Source organism: Leucopleurus acutus (genome assembly GCF_964270905.1).
Source record: "Leucopleurus acutus genome assembly, chromosome: 4".
Lineage (NCBI taxonomy): Eukaryota > Metazoa > Chordata > Mammalia > Artiodactyla > Delphinidae > Leucopleurus > Leucopleurus acutus.
In genome coordinates, this window is record NC_139146.1 from 4468952 (window position 1) to 4489775 (window position 20824).

At 40.1% G+C, this 20824-nt stretch overlaps 1 protein-coding gene across 4 annotated transcripts in view; it reads right to left on the bottom strand.

The window, feature by feature from the left end:
- The window catches only part of KIAA0232, a 91942-nt gene that overhangs the window by 57805 nt on the left and 13313 nt on the right, over positions 1-20824 (bottom strand). Inside the window, exons 1-2 of one of the 4 annotated variants that reach the window (XM_082838463.1) lie at positions 2678-7986; positions 193-691 (exon numbers count right to left, since the gene is read on the bottom strand). In XM_082838463.1, the coding sequence (XP_082694589.1) occupies positions 193-423 (231 nt within the window). In that variant the 5' untranslated portion in view covers positions 424-691; positions 2678-7986. Of the gene's footprint in view, positions 1-192; positions 7987-20824 lie in introns of those variants that run through there. The other 3 variants (XM_082838462.1, XM_082838461.1, XM_082838464.1) reach the window with 3 other exon arrangements.

Here is a 20824-nt window from a genome sequence, read left to right on the forward strand (position 1 = left end):
TCAAGAAAATGTCAGAGAAAATGACTGAACCAAACTGTGTGTTTGGTAACACGGCTCATCTATATTCACTGACAGCTTAAAAAGTTTGTGGACCCCAGCCGTCTAACTTGTGCTAGAATACGAAAGTGCTCTTTGAAGGAAAATGTAAACACAATCATAAATTTTCACAAAACATTTACAATATGTAAATACCTGTTCCTGCAGGTCGTAGTCATAGCTGTCATGCAGCAGAAGACTGAGGACGTATCGAGTATAAATCATGGCATCAATGCCACATTTCTCTAGCTCTTGTCCCAGCCAGGTCTGCACTGGACCCAAAGCATGAAGCAGAGACATTTCAGAGACAGATACAGGGCCTGGATAAGAGCTTGAGGAGCTTTCAGATGGTAAACCATCCACAACAACTGTACAGATAGGGCGCATGAATTTAGGTTGCTGACATCCTTAAAATGTGGAGCATTTTCTGCAGTGATGTTCTGTTGGTATCTGGAGGGGATTTTCACTCCAGTAAAAAGGAGAGATGCTTGACATCTAGGGTAAGCATTTATTTTTGCTGGCAGTCAGCCATCTAGAACTGAACTTCCCTCTTCAGGCATGACCAATGAATCAACATCCTGATAGCAACATACATGTAGATGTGATTTTCTACTTTAATTTCACATTGAGGCCAAATGTAAGTCTCCAGCAGAACCTACAAAAATAAGAGAGAAAAAAGGTATGTGTTATGTATAGATATAAATTACGTTATTGATCTTTTGAAAAAAATCCAAATGAACCATTCCTCTTTATTAAAATACCTTTGGTATCTTGGAACATTAATTTTTTTTTTTTTACTGTAATCGTTGACATTTTAAACTAAGTGACATTTTAAAAGCTTAATATCATTTAAAAGTAAGGAAAACTCAGAAATCTGTATTTTTGTACTCATGCTCAATTATACTGATGTTTATTTTGCTATGTCTCAAGGGACTGGACTTGTAAAATTTTGCTACGGTGAAAGAATTTATCTCGTAACAAATCACTAGCTCATTTTAAAGTAAAACAGAAACAAGCAGCTGAATGGTAATTTCATTGAAACACTGGTAAAAAAAAAAAATTAGTCCCGGGCTTCCCTGGTGGCACAGTGGTTCAGAGTCTGCTTGCCGATGCCGGGGACACGGGTTCCTGCCCCGGTCCAGGAAGATCCCACATGCTGCGGAGCGGCTGGGCCCGTGAGCCATGGCCGCTGAGCCTGCGCGTCCGGAGCCTGTGCTCCGCAACGCGAGAGGCCACAACAGTGAGAGGCCCGCGTACCGCAAAAAAAAAAAAAAAAAAAAAATTAGTCCCATAAACGTAAGTTTTACACAGGTAATCAATTTTTGTATGGCTAAAAACTTTGGACTGCTCATCACTTATTTCATAAAAATTAAGATGAAACACACATTTGTCTTATAGCCCTGCCAGGCAATAGTTATATCTATTTTAACTTTTCTTCTTATATACCTAGGTTGACTTTCTGATTACTTGTGATAGATGCCATTTTCCACTAAATTAACATACTTTCAATACGTCATACTAATCTAACAATGGCTTTATTAAGTCATAATATTCTTTATGCTAGAGTTCTGATTAATTTATGCCACTAGAAAATGAAAACTAACATAGTGATAGGTAAATCTCATTGGATCAGCTTTTGCATGAATTTTAGCAGATAATAAGAGGGTTACAAAAATGACCTTTTAAAAAGTATTAATAATTATTTTTAGTAAGAGCATCAAGTCAGAAAGACAGACACTCTTCACCAAAGATTTAATGCTCAGTTTCTTGCACTTCATCTAGAACTACACACTAAATGTTACAAACATTAAATATAAAGAAAATATGTTTAAATCCACCACAGGATGAAGTTACTAGATCAATGTATCACTAATATGTATTCTGCTACTTCCTAAAATCTTCTCTATAATTCTTTTCTGAATTATAAAAACTAGATAAGTTAAAGCAAAGATTTTCTATAACGTTTACTTGCTGAAATTTTCCAGCTGACTCTCAAAATTAAAACATTTTCCATAAATTGTTTAATACGTGTGGATCTCAGGATGCCAGACAGATCATCAATTAACCAATACCTCACTTCTGGGGACATCACCTGAAGCGAGTGGATAGCCAGCACTCATTCAGTGAAGGTTGCACCAAGACAATGAGGAGACATGAAGCGGTGGCTGAAAGAAGTAGGTCAGAGAATCTAAGGCAGCTGGAGATCACAGGAAAAGTACCAAGAGGAGAGAGCTCTCCAGAGGAAAACACCAGATATCTGCAAAGGGTTGCTCCTAAGCCTTCAAAAGAGTGTTAATCGGGGCATGCATGTGAGGACCCAGCCATGGCACAGGAAAGGGTCATCATAAAGGAAAGGAGGAAACACGCCCTAAGGCTCAGCGTGGCTGGGGATGGTGCCTGTTTCCTACCAGCCAGACTGGAAAACCTCGTAATTCAGGGCACACTAGGTAGAGTGCTCAGAAGGGTCTCGACTTAGTAATGGGGAATAATTAGCCCTACACTAAACACTGCTCTGGACCTGCCTAACAAATCTTAAAATCAAGACCCAAAAGACCAAACTGTTTCCAACTATTTTCACTGTGGCCCCAGAACAAAGCTCAAGGGATACAAAATATCCACCACCCAAGAAGATAAAATTTACAAAGTTTGGCATCCAATCAGAAATTAGCATGCATGTGAGAACTCCCCAGCGGTCCAATGGTTAGGACCCCCATCTCACTGTCGAGGGCCTGGGTTCAATCCCTGGTACTAAGGGGAACTAAGATGCCACAAGACCCGCGGTGGTGGTGCGGTCTAAATAAATAAATAATTAATTAGCAGGCATGCAAAGAAATGGGACACAAAGGGAATGGAAATGAAGAGAAAAATTAACTGAAACTAATCCAGAATCAACACAAAAGTTAGAACTAGCAGAAAAAGACTTTAAAAGTTATCATGATTATATTCCATATGTTTGAAAAGATATAAAATCAAATATCTAAAGATGAAAACTACAATGTCTGAGATTAAAAATATAGGACAGGACTAATGGCAGATCAGACATTTGAGAAGAAAAGATTACTGAATCTTAAACCACACACATACACAAAACTATACAAAATGAAATATGGAGAGAAAAAGAAGTTCAAAAAATTAACAGCGCTTCAGTGAGCTGTGTGATAACTTTAAGAAATCTAACATACATGTAATTGGAAGAGAGAGAGAAGGACAGAAAAAAATATTTGAATAATGGCCAAAATTTTTCCAAAACTAATGAAAACCAAAACACACAGATCCAAGAAGTTCAATGAACTCTAAGCACAAGAAACATGTAGAAATCAACACATAATAAAACTATTCAAACCAGTAATAAAGTCGCCAGAGAAAAAAAGAAACATTAGGTAGAACAGAACAAAGATATGGATGACATCAGATTTCTTGATGGAAACCATGCAAATGAGAATGGGGCAAAAACACTTGAAAGTATTGAAAAAAAGAACCTGTCAACTGAGAATCCTGTACTCATCAAAAGTATATTTCAAAACAAAGGTGAAACAAACACTTCTTCAGACATGGAAAAACTGAAAGAATTCATCACCAGCAACCCTGCCCTAAAAGAAATGTCAAAGGAAGTCCTTTAAGCAGAAGGAAAATGATAGGACAAAATGTCCTATCCACACAAAGGAACAAAGAGCACTAGAAACATTAACTAAAATTTTCTTGTTATTTAAGTATCTTTAAAAGATAACTGAGGGACTTCCCTGGCAGTCCAGTGGTTAGGACTCTGCGCTTCCAGTGCAGGGGACGTGGGTTCTATCCCTGATCAGGGAACTAAAATCCTACACGCCTTGCTGCATGGCCAAAGATTTTTTAAAAAAAAAAAGAAAGAAAGAAAGAAAGAAAATAGGTAACTGACCATTGAAACAACAACGTATTGTGAGGTTAATTACATATGTATAAATAAAATGTATGACAACAACAGCATAAAGACCAGGAGTGGGAAACTGGAACATTATTATAAGGTTCTTATACATCACATTAAATGGTATGTTATCTCTTGAAGACTGTGATAAGATAGCTGTTAATAATCATAATAAATTTAAATGGCTTAAACAACCAATTAAAAGGCAGAGATGGGTCTTAAAACAACAAGTCCCAATTACAATATAGTAAAAATTCTACAATAAACATAAAGTCACAAATAGGTTAAGTAAAGGATGGGACTTCCCTTGTGGTCCAGTGGTTAGGAATCCGCCTGCCAGTGCAGGGGACACGGGTTCGAGCCCTGGTCCGGGAAGATCCCACACGCTGCGGAGCAGCTAAGCCCACGACCCACAACTGCTGAGCCTGTGTGCCACAACTACTGAAGCCTGAGTGCCTAGAGCCTCCACAACAAGAGAAGCCACCCCAATGAGAAGCCCGTGTACCACAGTGAAGAGTAGCCCCCACTCTCTGCAACTAGAGAAAGCCCGCACGCAGTAAGAAAGACCCAACGCAGCCAAAATTAAAAAAAAAAAAAAGTTAAAAAGAACATAGTTCTACATAACCAATAGGGCAAAGGAGAAATTAGAAAGTATTTTGAATTGAATGAAAATAAAAACACAACGTATCAATATTTTTAGGTTGCCACTAAAGCAGTATTTAGGGGAAAATTTATAGCACAAGGAGAGCCTATATTAGAGAAGGTCTCAAATCAGTTTTCATCTTAAGAAACTAGAAAAAGAAGAGCAAATGAAACCTAAGCTAAGCACAAGAGGGGAATAAAAGATGAGAGCAGAAATCAATGAAATAGAAAATGGAAAAACAATGAAACCAAAAGCTGGTTCTTTCAGACAAGATGGACCTCTAGCCAGACTGTTCAGGAAAGAGAGAAGACAAATTACCAATATCAAGAATGAAACAGGTGAGATCACTACAGATTCTACAGATATAAAAAAGACAATAAGGGGATACTAGAAAAATTTTACACCAATAGAATAAACTTAGATGAAATGGACAAATTCCTTGAAAACACAAACTACCGAAGTTCACTCAAGAAGAAATAGAATTAATGGCCCTATACCTATAAAAGAAATTGGGTTTACAGTTTAAAACTTTCCCACAGGGGCTTCCCTGGTGGCGCCATGGTTGGGAATCCACCTGCCAATGCAGGGGACACGGGTTCGAGCCCTGGTCTGGGAAGATCTCACATGCCACGGAGCGACTAGGCCCGTGTGCCGCAACTACTGAGCCTGCATTCTAGAGCCCGCAAGCCACAACTACTGGCCCCCACTCGCCACAGCTAGAGAAAACCCACACGCAGCAAACGAAGACCCAACGCAGCCAAAATAAACAACAAACAAACAAACAAAAACTTTCCCACGAAGAAACTTCCAGGCCCAGTTGGCTTAAAGGTGAATTCTACCGGATATTTAAGGAAAGTATAATGCCAATTCTATACAAACTCTTCTCAAAAATTGAAGAGGAGGGCATATTTCCCAAATCATGTTAAGAGGCCAGCATTACCCTAACATAAAAACCAGACTAAGATATTATAAGAAAACTACAGACCAATATGGCTCACGAACACAGATGCAAAAATTCTAAACAAAATTTTAGGGAATTGAATCCAACAATATACATCAGATCCAGAGAGTACAGAGGTATCAGAAGAATGTCTTTAACGAAATGTATATAATTGTCTTTGCCAGAGAACTTCTAAAACTTAGTTTCGCTGCGAACAACTTAGTATAAGGCTTTTTTCCATTATTTAAATGAATAAAGGCCTTAAAAATTCACATATGACAGACCTGGTTCACTGTTAAGACTGATAAAGAAAAACTGTTTTAGTTTACTATGTTTACTTTAAAACATGGTATCAACCCAACCATGGGATTCTCTCTGTTGTCATTAAGAGATCTGGACAAATCAAAGGATTCAAGAAGTAGGTGAGATGCAGAAAAGAAAGCAAAACACATTAAACGCCCATGATCTCATCAAAGCCAGTTAAGACCTTCCCTTGCATCATTACCACTAACAGAACTCCTGCTGTGACTTGTTCAATAGCTGATGCCATATAATTTTTAAATTGTCCATATCCCTAGAGTCATTAGTGACTATATTTTGTTTTTACTCTCTACGTAGAACAGACTCAGAGGACTGAGGAAAAGAGAGGAAAGGCTGGTAAGTCTGGGAGCATCAGCCTATGTAGTCATCTGGGCAGCACCTGTAACTGGACACCAATAACAAGGGTCTGAGACAGAAGCACCCCAAGCTGGCTTCCTCCTGTACCGTCATGACAGGTCTAAATGTTCCTGGAGCTCAAGAGTGTCCATTCTCCTTACTGTGAACATAAACTGTTAACAGATGGCCCAGGTATAAATATTGGGTCATAACTAAGCTTCCCCTCCCCTAAGCTGCAAGCCTTTGGTATCAGAGCGAACATCTGACCGAACGAGAGGCTCTTTATTTTTAGTTCTGAACTGTTTCAGAAATAAAATTATCTGTTTAACTTACTTCAGGTGTGATCCACCACGTGGCCAAAACAATGGAGGGATCTGACAAGCACATGCAAAACCCACTTAACATCCACCTGGCAAGTTCAAGAACATGGCTGGCAAACACCCATATGTCAAACTCTGTCTATTCATCTTCATACTCATTCCAAATGTGAAGTTTAGTCAGTATGAAGTTAAACTGCATTTTAGTTTAACTTCTCTAAAAGGTTTTTTTTTTTTTTTTTTTTGCAGTACGCGGGCCTCTCACTGTTGTGGCGTCTCCCGTTGCGGAGCACAGGCTCCGGATGTGCAGGCTCAGCGGCCATGGCTCACGGGCTCAGCCGCTCCGCGGCATGTGGGATCTTCCCGGACTGGGGCACGAACCCGTGTCCCCTGCATCGGCAGGCGGACTCTCAACCACTGCGCCACCAGGGAAGCCCTCTCTAAAAGTTTTAAAGAAAAAGCACCACCATATACACTCTAAGGTTCTTCGTTTTGTTTCGTTTTTTCAACTTTTCCTTCTACAAAGGTTTACACTGAGAAAAAAAGACCTTCAACAAATTGTCTTGAGCATCTTTCTCCCACGTAAAATTAACGCAAATCATCCTAAAGACTGGGCTGTATAAATGATAATTTTAAAGGTCCAACGATAATACACTTATTTTAGAATTTCTCTTGTCTTTTTTACTTTAAATTTTAAATGGTTTCTATTAAGGATACCAAAAAATATATATAGCGGATTAATGCCCATGGAAGCATGCATCTTCTTTAATTCAGGAAGGCAGGACGGAAGAGTGCAAGGTGCACCAGCCCAGCGGTCCATAACATGTAGGTTTTGTAGTCAGTATCACTTCCACTACTGAATAGCTGGGTTTTCTGCCCATAACTCATCTGTAAAGGAGAATAATAAACACTTGCTTTCCCTGCCTCTCAACTTCTCGTTGTTTCAATGAGCAAGTGAGAAATGCATCCAAGTATTGATATTTGTGGCCTTTGTATTTCACAAAATGTCACACCAATGGAAGGTGCTGTTATTACAAACTACCCCCCTCAAATTGTTTATATTTGCTTACTCTAACAGGGTTCTTCACTGATATGATTACCTGAAGAATAGTAATTACGTAAAATACATTAGGCTTCTAGTACAAAAAATAATTTCCTCGCTATCCTTAAAAAAAAAAAAACTATGAAATCACCTTCATTTACAATAAAAATCTAGTTTTAGTCATACCAAAGCCTTTCCTCTTTTTAAGTAACAGTTTGGTCTCTACTACAAATTCCAGTGCGACGCTGCTAAGAACTCAAGGTGGTGAAGTGCAGAGAATGAACATAGAAATACCAAGACTGCTGTTTCCCGTCTTTTGGAATGTGCACATCTGCAGAGCAACCTCTGCATTTAAGCCGCACTATCCCCAAACAGTACAGACTCAGAAGCTTAGCACACACCGCTTTCCTTCTGTGGCCTAGTGTGCAATTTCTAGACATTTTAAGGACTCTAGAATTATACACAGCCCTGCTGGTGAATGAAAATCACTCCCCAAAGATTTGGGGATGGATGAAAGCCTCCAAGCCTAGTATTAATGTGAGCCTGGAAGTGAAAATGGAGGAGTGAGGGGGGAACATCTATCAAGCCCCACCCACGCCCATGACACCACCCCACATACACACCCTTCCACCCCTGCAAGAAACCCCGTGTCACCCTCAGTCTCCAGAAGTGAGGGCCCTGGGGCCTGTGGTGCTTATGATCAGACCTGGAACTAGAATAACAAACTGGTTTCTAAAATCGAAAGCATTTAATTCTTTATCTAGTCCACATGTTTTCAGAGTGATAATTAGTCACAAATGATTTGTCTATTAAGGAGAAAAAAACAGATCTAGGTACTGAAGTTATTACATAAGTACCTTTTCAACAATAGCCAGCCAAAACATAGTAATGCCACAATCTTCAAGTGAGTAATTTAATAATGAAGTGGGATTTTTGGGGGGGGGGGGGCAGGGTGCTGAGGGGTGGGGTTTCTTTTTTCTAAATTTATTTATTTTACTTATTTATTTTTGGCTGCGTTGGGTCTTCGTTGCTGTGCGCGGGCTTTCTCTAGTTGCGGCGAGCGGGGGCTACTCTTCGTCGCGGTGCGTGGGCTTCCCATCACGGTGGTTTCCCCTTGTTGTGGAGCAGGGGCTCTAGGCACGCGTACTTCAGTAGTTGTGGCACGCGGGCTCAGTAGTTGTGGCTCGCGGGCTCTAGAGCACAGGCTCAGTAGTTGTGGCGCACGGGCTTCGTTGCTCCGTGGCATGTGGGATCTTCCCAGATCAGGGCTCGAACCCGTGTCCGCTGCATGGCAGGCGGATTCTTAACCACTGCGCCACCAGGGAAGCCCTTGAGGGGTGGTAGTTTGTTGTTTTTTTTTTTCTTTTGCGGTATGCGGGCCTCTCACTGTCGTGGCCTCTCCCGTTGCGGAGCACAGGCTCCGGATGCGCAAGCTCCGCGGCCATGGCTCACGGGCCCAGCCGCTCCGCGGCATGTGGGATCTTCCCGGACCGGGGCACGAACCCGTGTCCCCTGCGTCGGCAGGCGGACTCTCAACCACTGCGCCACCAGGGAAGCCCTGAGGGGTGGTTTTGAAGAAGCTCATTGATTTTCCAAAATCTCATCCCCTATGTAACAATGTGCTAAGAAATGTAGTGCCATCTTTTTATACTCTTTGTAACACCACATACATTACTGAAAATTATTCAAGTTACAGCTCCCATGAGTGTCCTTAAATAGCTGTAAGAGACATACACTCAATCTATAGCTCAGTTTCCTTAGTGCTCAAGTAGAGCAGACATGTGGCAGACATATTAAGGTACTTCCCTTCATTTTTGATAATATATTGTTTTTAGGTTTGCTCAAAACACGGTACATACAATATTATTTGTGGATTGTTTTCTCAATTTACTTGTGTTACAGCACAACTGATGATAAAGAGCACCAGATAGTAAAAAGTTGTAAATCTGGCTTCTTCAGGCAAAATGTACTGAATAAAATGTAGATCTCGTGAAGAAATATCTGTGCAGCTCTGTTCAAGCAATATATTCACTTGCTGAAGCATTCTTTTAGTCTCAGAACACTTTTTCTTTCTGCTCATATATACCTTTATTATAAAAGTTTTTTAAAGTATTCTTAAATATGAAAACAGAAGGGCACCCATACACAATTTCTCTACCCTAATACAATTCACTGTTAGTATTCTGGTGTGATTATCAGTGTTTTTTCCTTTGCAAAGAACTTAAAATTTTTCAATATTTCAACATGTTAAAAACAAATATATACTTTTGTATCCTGAATTTTTCACCTAGCATTATGTCATCCCAGTGTTGTTCTAGCGTCTTACTACACTGTCAGACGCAGTAGTCACTAGTCACATGTGGCTACTTACATTTAAATTAAAAATCAGCTCCTCAGAGACACCAGCCACATTTCAAGTGCTCAATAGCCACACATGGCTAGCAGCTTCTGTGCTAATATAAACTATAGGACATTTCCATCATCATAGTTCTACTGGACAATGCTGGCAATGATTATGCTGGGCTAAACCAAGAACCGTTAGCTCTTTTCAAGAGTTCACCATGTCCTTCCTCATGTGCCTGTAGACTGTACGAGACACTCTTCCTTATACCCGGAAGGTAGGGTACCAACCACACTGTTATTTTGAGATAATACTGTGCCCGAGAGGAATCGTGTGAGGGAACTGGAAAAGATTTACCTTTATGTTTGAGAGGCCTCAAATGTCAACAAGTCAAGTTTCGTTACGGTAGAATGCAATCATGGAAGGGTTAATGACGAAGCCAGACTGTTCAGAAGGGCAAGAAGAGATGAAGCTTATCAACAGAGCAAAAAGAAAACTGAGAATAAATAGAATAGAGGGCCAACGGACAAAATCGGGAGGAAAGGTTATTTAGTCCAAGGAGGGTAGGTGTGTGGGCTTCCCTGGTGGCGCAGTGGTTGAGAGTCCGCCTGCCGATGCAGGGGACACAGGTTCGTGCCCCGGTCCGGGAGGATCCCACATGCCGCGGAGCAGCTGGGCCCGTGAGCCATGGCCGCTGAGCCTGCGCGTCCGGAGCCTGTGCTCCGCAACGGGAGAGGCCACAGCAGTGAGAGGCCCGCGTACCGCAAAAAAAAAAAACCTGTGTCTAGCCAAATACTTTCCAAATCTAATGGGGGGAATGAATTCCGAAGGAGAAAGTTTGGGAAATAAAACAATATTCATAACACCAGCAGGGAGGGTTGGGGAGGGACTCAACTCTAGTCAATTTCTAAACCCCCCCGGAAGGGAGTAACCCTCTAAGCCAGGGCTCTCACTCATTCTCTCACCACCCACACACCTACTGGAGGCTTACTGTGTACCAGGCACTGTGCACAGTGTTAGTGACACACAGACAGCGACCCTTGGGGTCTTTCCTTCGGGGTCACCACCCTGAATTAGTGGGCTTTGGTCTTCATCCTTAGGTAACCAATTTGGACTTCTTCCCACCGAAACGCACTGCCCTCCCTTTGACCCGGTATGGTACTTCTGCAAATTATGCCTTCACTCTATTTTTAACTGGTCCTTTTTCACTACAAATTTCATCAAAAAATGGTTAAAATGCTCTGTATTCATCAAAGGCCTACATTACCTGCAACTATCTTTTCATAATTCTTCAATTTGGGTGTCCATAGGATTTTCACATAAAGAAAAGCCTTTGAAGGGGAAGGGTAAAGGGTATAAGATAGAAATAGACAAAAGAACATAGAAAAGAGAAGAGATGTCTGAAATAGTAAGCCTCTGGCTTTTATATCCTACTACTCTCACAAATTTCCTAAATAATATTTGCCAAGCAAACCAGAGAGTGCACTCATACAATGAGATAGTTATACATATACACACAATCTTTACCCGTTAGTTTCAGATCTCAGTGCATCAATTTGGAACACAAGGTATTGCTTTTCTCTTTAGTAGGTAGCCTGGCTCCAGAGCCAATTTACGGCCAGAAGAGAAAATCCACAGAGAATCTATAACCTAACCTACAGCCCTATCACTGAAGACAGGACCAAGGGCTAAAAGCTGGTCTTGTACACCTGTTTAGCCACGTAACTGGAAAACTGTATGGAAATGGACAATCAGACCTACAGTCTCTTCCCCATCTAGAAATGTATCAAGTCCTAGGAAATGAATAAGGCTCCATTTAAAAATAACATAATCAATAAATCTTGTGTGGGACATGAGTTCCTTCTGTGCAAATAGGAAGAACTGCGTAACAGATTAAGAAATTCCATTTTTACTACAGGTTATCAGAAATGAACTGATAAGTGTATATTCTCCAGTGACAAATAAAATCAATTTTTTTCATAAATGTAGGATTGTTCTTATAGATAAGACTACTACTTGATAGTAACAGGAACTAGCAGATGTCTTAATAAATTACAGGCATGTAACAGACCTAGGTCAATATCTATGTTTAAAAGATAAGAAAAAAGGAAGAACCAACTATATGAAGATAAAGTATAGGTGAAAGCACTCAGTTCTACATAAGAATCAGAAGTACTAAACAGACTTCCATTAAAGCAAAACAAATGAGATATAGATCAAGTGTGTAATGAGAATGAATAAAAGGGAAGAGCTTTCCATCCAGCTTGGATGAATTCCCCTCTACTGACCATGCTGTTGTCAAGTGCTTACAGAAATGAGAGTTTGGATCAGCTTCTATGTTCTTATAGCTTCAACTGGGCTGAATATTGAGGAGATGAACTGCTTATGTAAAGTAACATTGCTTTATTTCTAACTTTTACTTGACGGGCAGTTATTTGCTGATTCATACTCATCTGTTAATATTTCTGGTTTGAAAAGCTGTACTGCCTTTCAAAGGTTATAATTTCTTTGCAGGTTATCACAGTACAGTAACCAATGAGGTGTTTAGTTCAAGATCTATTAGATGTCAGAATTCTTTAGCAGGGCTACAAAACGATAGTTTTTATGCCTTCAAAAAAGTCCTATGGAGATTTTTTTAAATGCCCTTTTTCCCTAAAAGGGGAAAACTTCACGTCACACAGTTTACAGGATAAAAAAACACGCATGAAGCCATTTGGGTCAAAACGGAGGGGGAAACGTATACACTTACATCTGAAATAAAGAAACAGTGTAAAAGATTACAAACCAGCTACCAAACAAAATCCAAAAATCAAAACATAGTTCACTATTATGAAATTCTAGAAAGCTTTTAGAAAAATTGTTGGAAAAGTGATGGAACAACTAAATTTTAGAAACCTAAAAACTTCAATTAGGAGAAACTTAAATTGATCTTCACTCTAAGAAATGCAAATTTTCACAAGCCCAAAGCAAGTTTATTTGGAAACAAAAAATTAAAACAAGTAGATTTTTAGAATTGTTGAAAATGCAAAAAGCTCTAACATGATGAAACCCATTTCGTCAAGGATGAAACACTTTATCAAGTAAAATACTAGATCATTGTGTACTAAAATAATTTTTCAAAGTGATATTGTTGCTTGTCAAAATGTCTGTGCATAAAAATTTTACAGCTTTCAACTTCTCATCTCAAAACTACAAAGTGATCTGTCTTCTGAGTTTCAATGAGTGGGGGAAAAAAAATGGCCTGAAATTCTACAACTCGCTGGTAAGACAGTGGGTCAATTCTTTTTTGTAGTTACTATTAAAAGCCATAATCTAAGTAATACATATTACAATTCTCTAAAATGAACTTAGGTTATAAGCAATGCTTTGGTGATGTTTTAGTATCTGTTAATAAGAGATATCTAATTCAGTATAAAAATTTTATATGGATTATCTGACTCATATCCAACTAGTTATAAATTTTAAAGAATCAGAATAAAATTCTCTTTGATCTTGCAAAAAGATATATATTTGAGAACTCAAAGTATGTTCAAAGTACATATTTTCATTTTGCATCCATTAATTATTCAATACATGCTTCAAAGATTAAATCAAGTTTTTAGATGTGACTTTTTTTTAGCTTTAAAAATGATCTTTTTTTTTAGCTTTAAAACTGATTTTTTTTAACTTTTTATTTTATGTTGGAGTATAGCCGATTAACAATGTTGTGACAGTTTCAAGTGCACAGCAAAGGGACTCAGCCACACATATACACGTATCCATTCCCCCTCAGACTCCCCTCCCATCCAGGCTGCAGAGTTGAGCAGAGTTCCCCGTGCTCTACATTAGGTCCTCGTTGGTTAATCCATTTTAAATACAGCAGCGCACACCTCTTGATCCCAAACTCCCTGACTATCCCTCCCCTATCCTCCCCCACCCCCAACCGTAAGTTCCTTCTCTAAGTCTGTGAGTCTGTTTCTGTTTTTTAAATAGGTCTATTTGTATCATTTCTTTTTAGATTCCCCATTATCGTACCATATTTCTCTTTCTCTGCCTGACTTACTTCACTCAGTACGACAATCTCTAGGTCCATCCATGTTGCTGCAAATGGCATTATTTCATTCTTTTTAATGGCTGAGTAATATTTCATTGTTTATATACCACTAGATGTGACTCTTAACATAACGACAGTTATCATGTTGCTGCAAATGGCATTATTTCATTCTTTTTAATGGCTGAGTAATATTTCATTGTGTTTATACCACTAGATGTGACCCTTAACATAACGATAGTTATAGCCCCTAGGCAGCTATTTAAATGAACAGTGTCATCATTCAAAAGATAACCTGCTACAGTTTCCCCAAGGTGTATTCCAGGTGATATAAAAATGTATCACTTTTGTTATAGAACTTCTTCTTTTTGCATAAATTAGGGGATACCAGAGCCGAAACAAAAGCAAGTTTGTTTATTTTAGGACATCCTGAAACTTTTAACCTGGTAATGTGCCTGTGGAGCCTCCCAGAAGGAAACGAAGTAGAGAGCATTTTCCATACTTGTTAAGGATCCTTTCTGTGTTCTTCAGAATATGCTTTGGTAAACATAATCTTCTAACCAGAAAGAATTAACACTTTCTCTAAGGTCCACATTATAAGCAAGACATAGATCACCTAGGGTCCTTACAGTCTCAACTTCCCAGGGTTGAAAAGTTAAACTGAAGATATAATTTTAGGAATGAGACCATTAAGTATATCCTTCTCCTTTTCTTTAAATAATCTGCATAAATCGTACTGTTCTATACAGTAAAATCAATCAGTACTCCATTTTTTAATAGTGTCAGAAACTTCCAGAATCTCCCTTTTCCCCTGGGCATGCCTCATCCTCATTTGTTATCTTTTACATACACCTGGAGGCTCTTGACTCCTCAATGCATTCTCTGCCGCACTGCAAGGGCAGGGTCCACTGTGACCTACCTACCTACATGACATGCACAGCAGCAAGGCAGGCACCTGAATATTATGCGGGTGCCTACAGCCACTGAAATGGTCTTGAGTTGTTCCTATTTCACAGAACCACCAAGCTATCTTTTAGTGGATCAAGACAGACATCTGACAACAGGATGTTCATAGCAGAGCCACCACCAAGAGTGAATCCAACTGACCAGTGGATCTACAATGGAGGAAAGAGGATGGCGCTCAGAGGGCACACTCCTGGGGCCGGTGAAGACGCAAGCTAAACGCAGAGTACCTGTATTTAACAAACTTTTGCTGGATATCAGGCACAGCTGCTAAAAAATTTAGAAATGCTACCAAATTTAAGTGTACTTTGAGGCATTCCTGAATCTGGGAAACATGCTGAGAAGCCCTACTACACTTGGAGCCCAAGTGACTACTTACGTATGGAATTCTCCCTAGATCAATGAAATAGACATACTCTTCGAACCTAAAATATAAGTACTTTAAAGACAGGTTAGGGCTTCCCTGGTGGCACAGTGGTTAAGAATCCGCCTACCAATGCAGGGGACACGGGTTCGAGCCCTGATCGGGGAAGATCCCACATGCCGCAGAGCAACTAAGCCTGTGCCTGCGCACTAGAGCCCGTGAGCCGCAACTACTGAAGCCCATGCACCTAGAGCCCATGCTCTGCAACAAGAGAAGCCATGCGCCGCAACTAGAGAAAGCCGCGCAGAACAACAAAGAGCCAAAGCAGCCAAAAGTAAATTAAAAAAAAAAAAAAAGACAGGTTAACAATGCAACATTCCTGACAAATATATTTAAAATACTGTACTCAGCCAAGTATGATACTCAACAAAGGTGATACATTTGAGATTGGAATTTTACACTAATTAAAACTCTTCCCCTCAAAAAAACAGACTAAAAGACTAACTACAGAGCCCAATACAGGTCAAAACTCTTTAAAACTTCACAGATATGTTCAAATCGTTAAGTATTACGTTACAAAGGTAAATGTAAAGGAAGGAAAAAATCAGCAGAAATATTAAGCAGCATGGTTCAGAAAGGCATATAAACAAAGATGCAAGAAAAATAGTTAACTATCCAAACACTAAACAAAAAAATCAACTTTCAAACAACTCATGTCAAATATGAAATTGATTATTCCTTTTTTATAGATTCTGGTCAAGTTTTCTGTCATGTGAAATAGCTGATTTGGGGGTTAGTAATGAGTATTCTACTCAGATGAATATGAAATTAAACAACTCTAAAAAGAAAGAGATTATCATCCCTTGAAATATTTAATAAATTAGAGTAATCTTGTTCTAATGCATCTTTCAGGTACCAGTAATTATAACTACTGGAGTGACTTTTACCTAGAGTTGTGTTACAGACCCTATGAACATTTATGTTTCAACTATTCAATGACAATGTTAAAGATCTGTGTAACTTATGCAAATGTCACCATCTACAAATCAATTCTCCTACTTTGACCTCTCAGTCTAATATTTCCAACTACCCAGAGGATATTTCCATTTGAACGTAAGTTAGCTAGGCCTCAATTTGTACAAGAGTTGCACATACATGCAACTCATTTTTTTTTAAGATTTTTTTTTTTGATGTGGACCATTTTTTTTAAGTCTTTATTGAATTTGTTACAATATCGCTTCTGTTTTATGTTTTGCTTTTTGGCCAGGAGGCATGTGGAATCTTAGCTCCCTGACCAGGGATCGAACCCACATCCCCTGCACTGGAAGGCGAAGTCTTAACCACTGGACCGCCATGCACTCATATTTAACTGTTATCCTTCCTTCAATGTTCTGTCATTCTTTCCCTGAGATAATCTCACATCAATTAATTCCATTCTTCTGCGCTCCCTACATCACCAATCTACTTCGCCTTGCTCTATACCTGAATCACCACTGTGTATCCTATCATGTTCCAGCAAAATCCCCTTTGTGTCCTTATGTCCTTGGGGGAGGGATGAAGATGAAGCACAGCACAGCCAACACCACCCAGGCCTCCTACAAAGCTAGCTAACTAGTGCTCTGGCCTGATGGTTGCTCAGAATAATGAAACTCTGAGAAAGGGTTAACTGAAATAGAAGGATGCCTCCCCAGGGATCTGTGATCTTTACTAGAGGAGCAACTGAAGTTAGGAAGGGAGATGGTCACTATTAGGTGCCAACTTGACTGGGCCATGGGTGCCCAGATATTTGGCACAATTTTAGGTGCCAACTTGACTGGGCCATGGGTGCCCAGATATTTGGTAAACGCGTTTCTGGGCTGTGTCTGTGAGGGTGTTTTCTAGATGAGATTAGCATTTGAATTAGTAGATTAAGTAACACAGACAGCCCTCCCCGACACAGGTGAGCCTCACCCAGTCCACTGAAGGCCGGAGTACGACAGAAGTCTGAGTAAGAAAGAATTCTCTTTCTCTCTGTCCGTCTTTGAACTGGAATACTGGTCTTCTCCCGCCTTCAGACTGAACTGGAGGTACCCCATCAGCTCTCCTGGGTCTGGACTTCTCCGGCTCCACAATCACATGAAACAGTTCCTTATCTCCCCACCCTCCACCCCACCCCTATCCCATTGGTTCTGCTTCTCTGGAGGACCCTGACTAACACAATCACTTAAGACAGAGCAGGCCTGTCTCTTTCATCGGTGTTCTAACGGAGCCTACTAGTGGTATTAATGTTTGCTTTTATTACAGGTAAAACATCTACGCACATAACGCTTTTCAGTTACAAAACACAAAAAGGTAGTTAGTACCACCCAGCCTAGAACACATTACCATTTATTTGTCCACCTCCCCACCCCGTCCCACCCCATCCCACTGCCTCCCCATCCAACAGTGGCTACTAACCTGTCATTTCTTTGATTGTTTTAAAAGATAAAACTTGTCACAAATGCAGATTTGCTTAAACAATATATTTCTCAGTTGTATTTATTCTTGAGCTCTGTAAAAATGGTATTACAATGTATATAATCTCCTGGGACTTCCTTTTTTTACTCAGCATATGTTTCCAAAATTCACTCATGTTGTATGCAGAAGTTTATTCACTTTTACTATTTTATAATACTCCATTGTATAAATACCATATTTCATTCAATCTCCTGTCAATGAACATTTGAGTTGTTTCCAATTGCTATTATAAACACAACAGCTATGAACAGTCTGGTATATGGCTCTTGGTACACATTTCTCCTGAAGATATATAGCCAAAAGTGGGACTGTCAAGTTATAGGATACACAAATGCTGAACTGTGCAACATAATGTAAAATTATTTCCCAAAGAGATCATACCAGTACTGCACTCCAATCAGCAATGTATGTAAGTTATCCCTTAATCTACATCCTCTCTAATACATGGTACTCAGAGACATGAATTTTTGTCACTGTAGTGAATGTAAAAAAAGAAAAATAGCTCATGGAGATTTAATTTGCATTTCCCTTATCATTAGTGACAAGTACCTTTTCATATACTTATTGGCTATGATTCCTCATATCTGAACTACTTGTGCACAGTTTTTACTCATCTTTCTGTTGAAATGTTTTTTTGTGGCCTTCTAGAAGTTCTTCATATAATGGACACTAATCCCTCACCAGTTATATATGCCAGAAGTATTTTTCCCAGTGTGTGGCTCATCATTTTCTTTATGCTATCCTTTGATAAAAAATTCTAACTTTAATATGCTGAGTTTATCAATCTTCCCTTTTTATGGCTGGCACTTTATGTGCCTTAAAGACTTTGCTACTCAAAGTGTGGTGTATGCACCAGCAGCATCCCCATTCCCTGGGAGCTTGTTAGAAATGCAGACTCTGGGACTTCCCTGATGGCGCAGTGGAGTGCACTCCCAATGCAGGGGGCCCAGGTTTGATCCCTGGTCAGGGAACTAGGTCCCACGTGCATGCCGCAACTAAGAGTTCACATGCCATAACTAAGGAGCCCACCTGCCTCAACTAAGACCCGGTGCAACCAAATAAATAAATAAAAAGATTAAAAAAAAAGAAATGCAGACTCTAAGACGTCACTCCAGATCCACTGAATCAGAATCTGCATTTTATCACGTCCCCCAGATAACACATATACTTTAAAGTTTGAGAACACTGTCTTCAGATATCCTTCCTTACTTCAAGATCAGAAAGATACTTGTCTGCATTTTCTTCTGAAAGTATTCAAGTTTCTCTTCTCGCATTTGTGGCAGACTGCAATACTATTGTTCCCAACTATCCTTTTCCTTCCCTTATCCATCCCTTTACCCAGCAGGTCTCTACTGTCACCACGGGACAGACTGGCAGCACCTCCCTGAAGCCTCAGTACATGCCCCTGCACTGCTCCCTATGACTGGTCAGACGTAACATACACCAGGTCCAAAAAGATGCTTTAAAAGTGATCATGGGAGCTTCCCTGGTGGCGCAGTGGTTGAGAGTCCGCCTGCCGATGCAGGGGACACGGGTTCGTGCCCCGGTCCGGGAGGATCCCACATGCTGTGGGGCGGCTGGGCCCGTGAGCCATGCCCGCTGAGCCTGCGCATCCGGAGCCTGTGCTCCGCAACGGGAAAGGCCACAGCAGTGAGAGGCCCGCGTACCGGAAAAAAAAAAAAAAATTAATCATGGGATTCAGCCTGGCCTCTTCTGGTATCACAGAACAGCATGGGCCCCAGAATGAGAAGACACCTAAAACAGAGCCACAGCAGCCAATTCACAGCAGCCAGTATGCGATGTGAACCAGGAAGAAATGTTTGATGTTTTAAGTCACTGAGATTTGGGGTTTTGGTCATCAAAGTACAACCTTGTAAAGTCTAATAAAATATTCAAGTCCTTAACCCATCCACAAGTTACCTATGTCTAGAATTAGTGAAGTGGAATTGTGAAGAAGGCATCTAATTTCATTTCTTTTCTACAAGGAAAATCAACTGTCCAGCATCACTTACGGATCAGCCCTCCACCCCCATCTGTAGCACCACTTCTCTCCTGTATCAAAGTTCCACATAATCACAGGTCTTGTGCTCAGTATACTCATCCCACGCCAGCACCATGCTGTATTCATCACTAGACCTTTCCATGAAGTCTCGAGATTTTTCTCCAGAGGTGTCTTCCCAATCTTGGCCCTTTGCTTTTTCTTATAATTTTAGAATCAACCATCACATTCTATGAGAAACCCTACTGGGATTTTAATTGGAAATGCATTACATATACAGATCAATCTGAGGAGGACTGACTGCTTTGCAGTACTGAGCAAGGGCCATTTCTCCATTGAACTGGATCTCCTTTTATGTCCTTCAAATAAGTTTTAATTTTCAACACACAGACCGTGGCTATTAGATTTACTCCCAGATACTAGGTTACAGATTCTCTTAGGTCTTCTACACAATCATTGTCTGCATATGACAACAGTTTTGTGTTCCCAGCATTCCAATCCCATTAACGCTGTTCTCTCCTTGTGTGGGCTGGTGCTCGGGACCATGGTGAGGAGAAGTAGTATCAGTGGGGCACCCTTTGTCTTGTACAAGATTATACAGGAAATGTTTCCACACCCTCACTAAGACAGATGTCTCTGTAAGTTTTCTGTAGACATTCTTTATTAGTTAAGAACATTTCCTTCTACTTGACATTTGCTAAGATCATAGATATAGCTCAGTCACCTATATCTAGAATTAGTGAACAAAGATACTTTCTTCCTTATAACATAAGTGTGGTTTTCTTCCAGCAACGGCAGAAGCAGCTTACGTTTACTGAATCCTTACTACCTATGTGTTCCCTTTTTACAGATGATGAAAATGAAACTTAGGAAATTAATTTCCCCAAACAGCAAGAAAAGAGGAAGAGTTCGGATATGAAAGCAGACTGAGCTAACGCCAGGGTCAAGCTCTTCACCACCACAGACCATCTGATAACAACTTGCAACAACCCAGAAGGATCCTTCTGGCCCCAAAGGGGACGACTTTAGCAGCAATGGTCTCATCTAACTCTGGCTTTCCAGGAATTACACACTTTGCTCTAATGGAGTCCAATA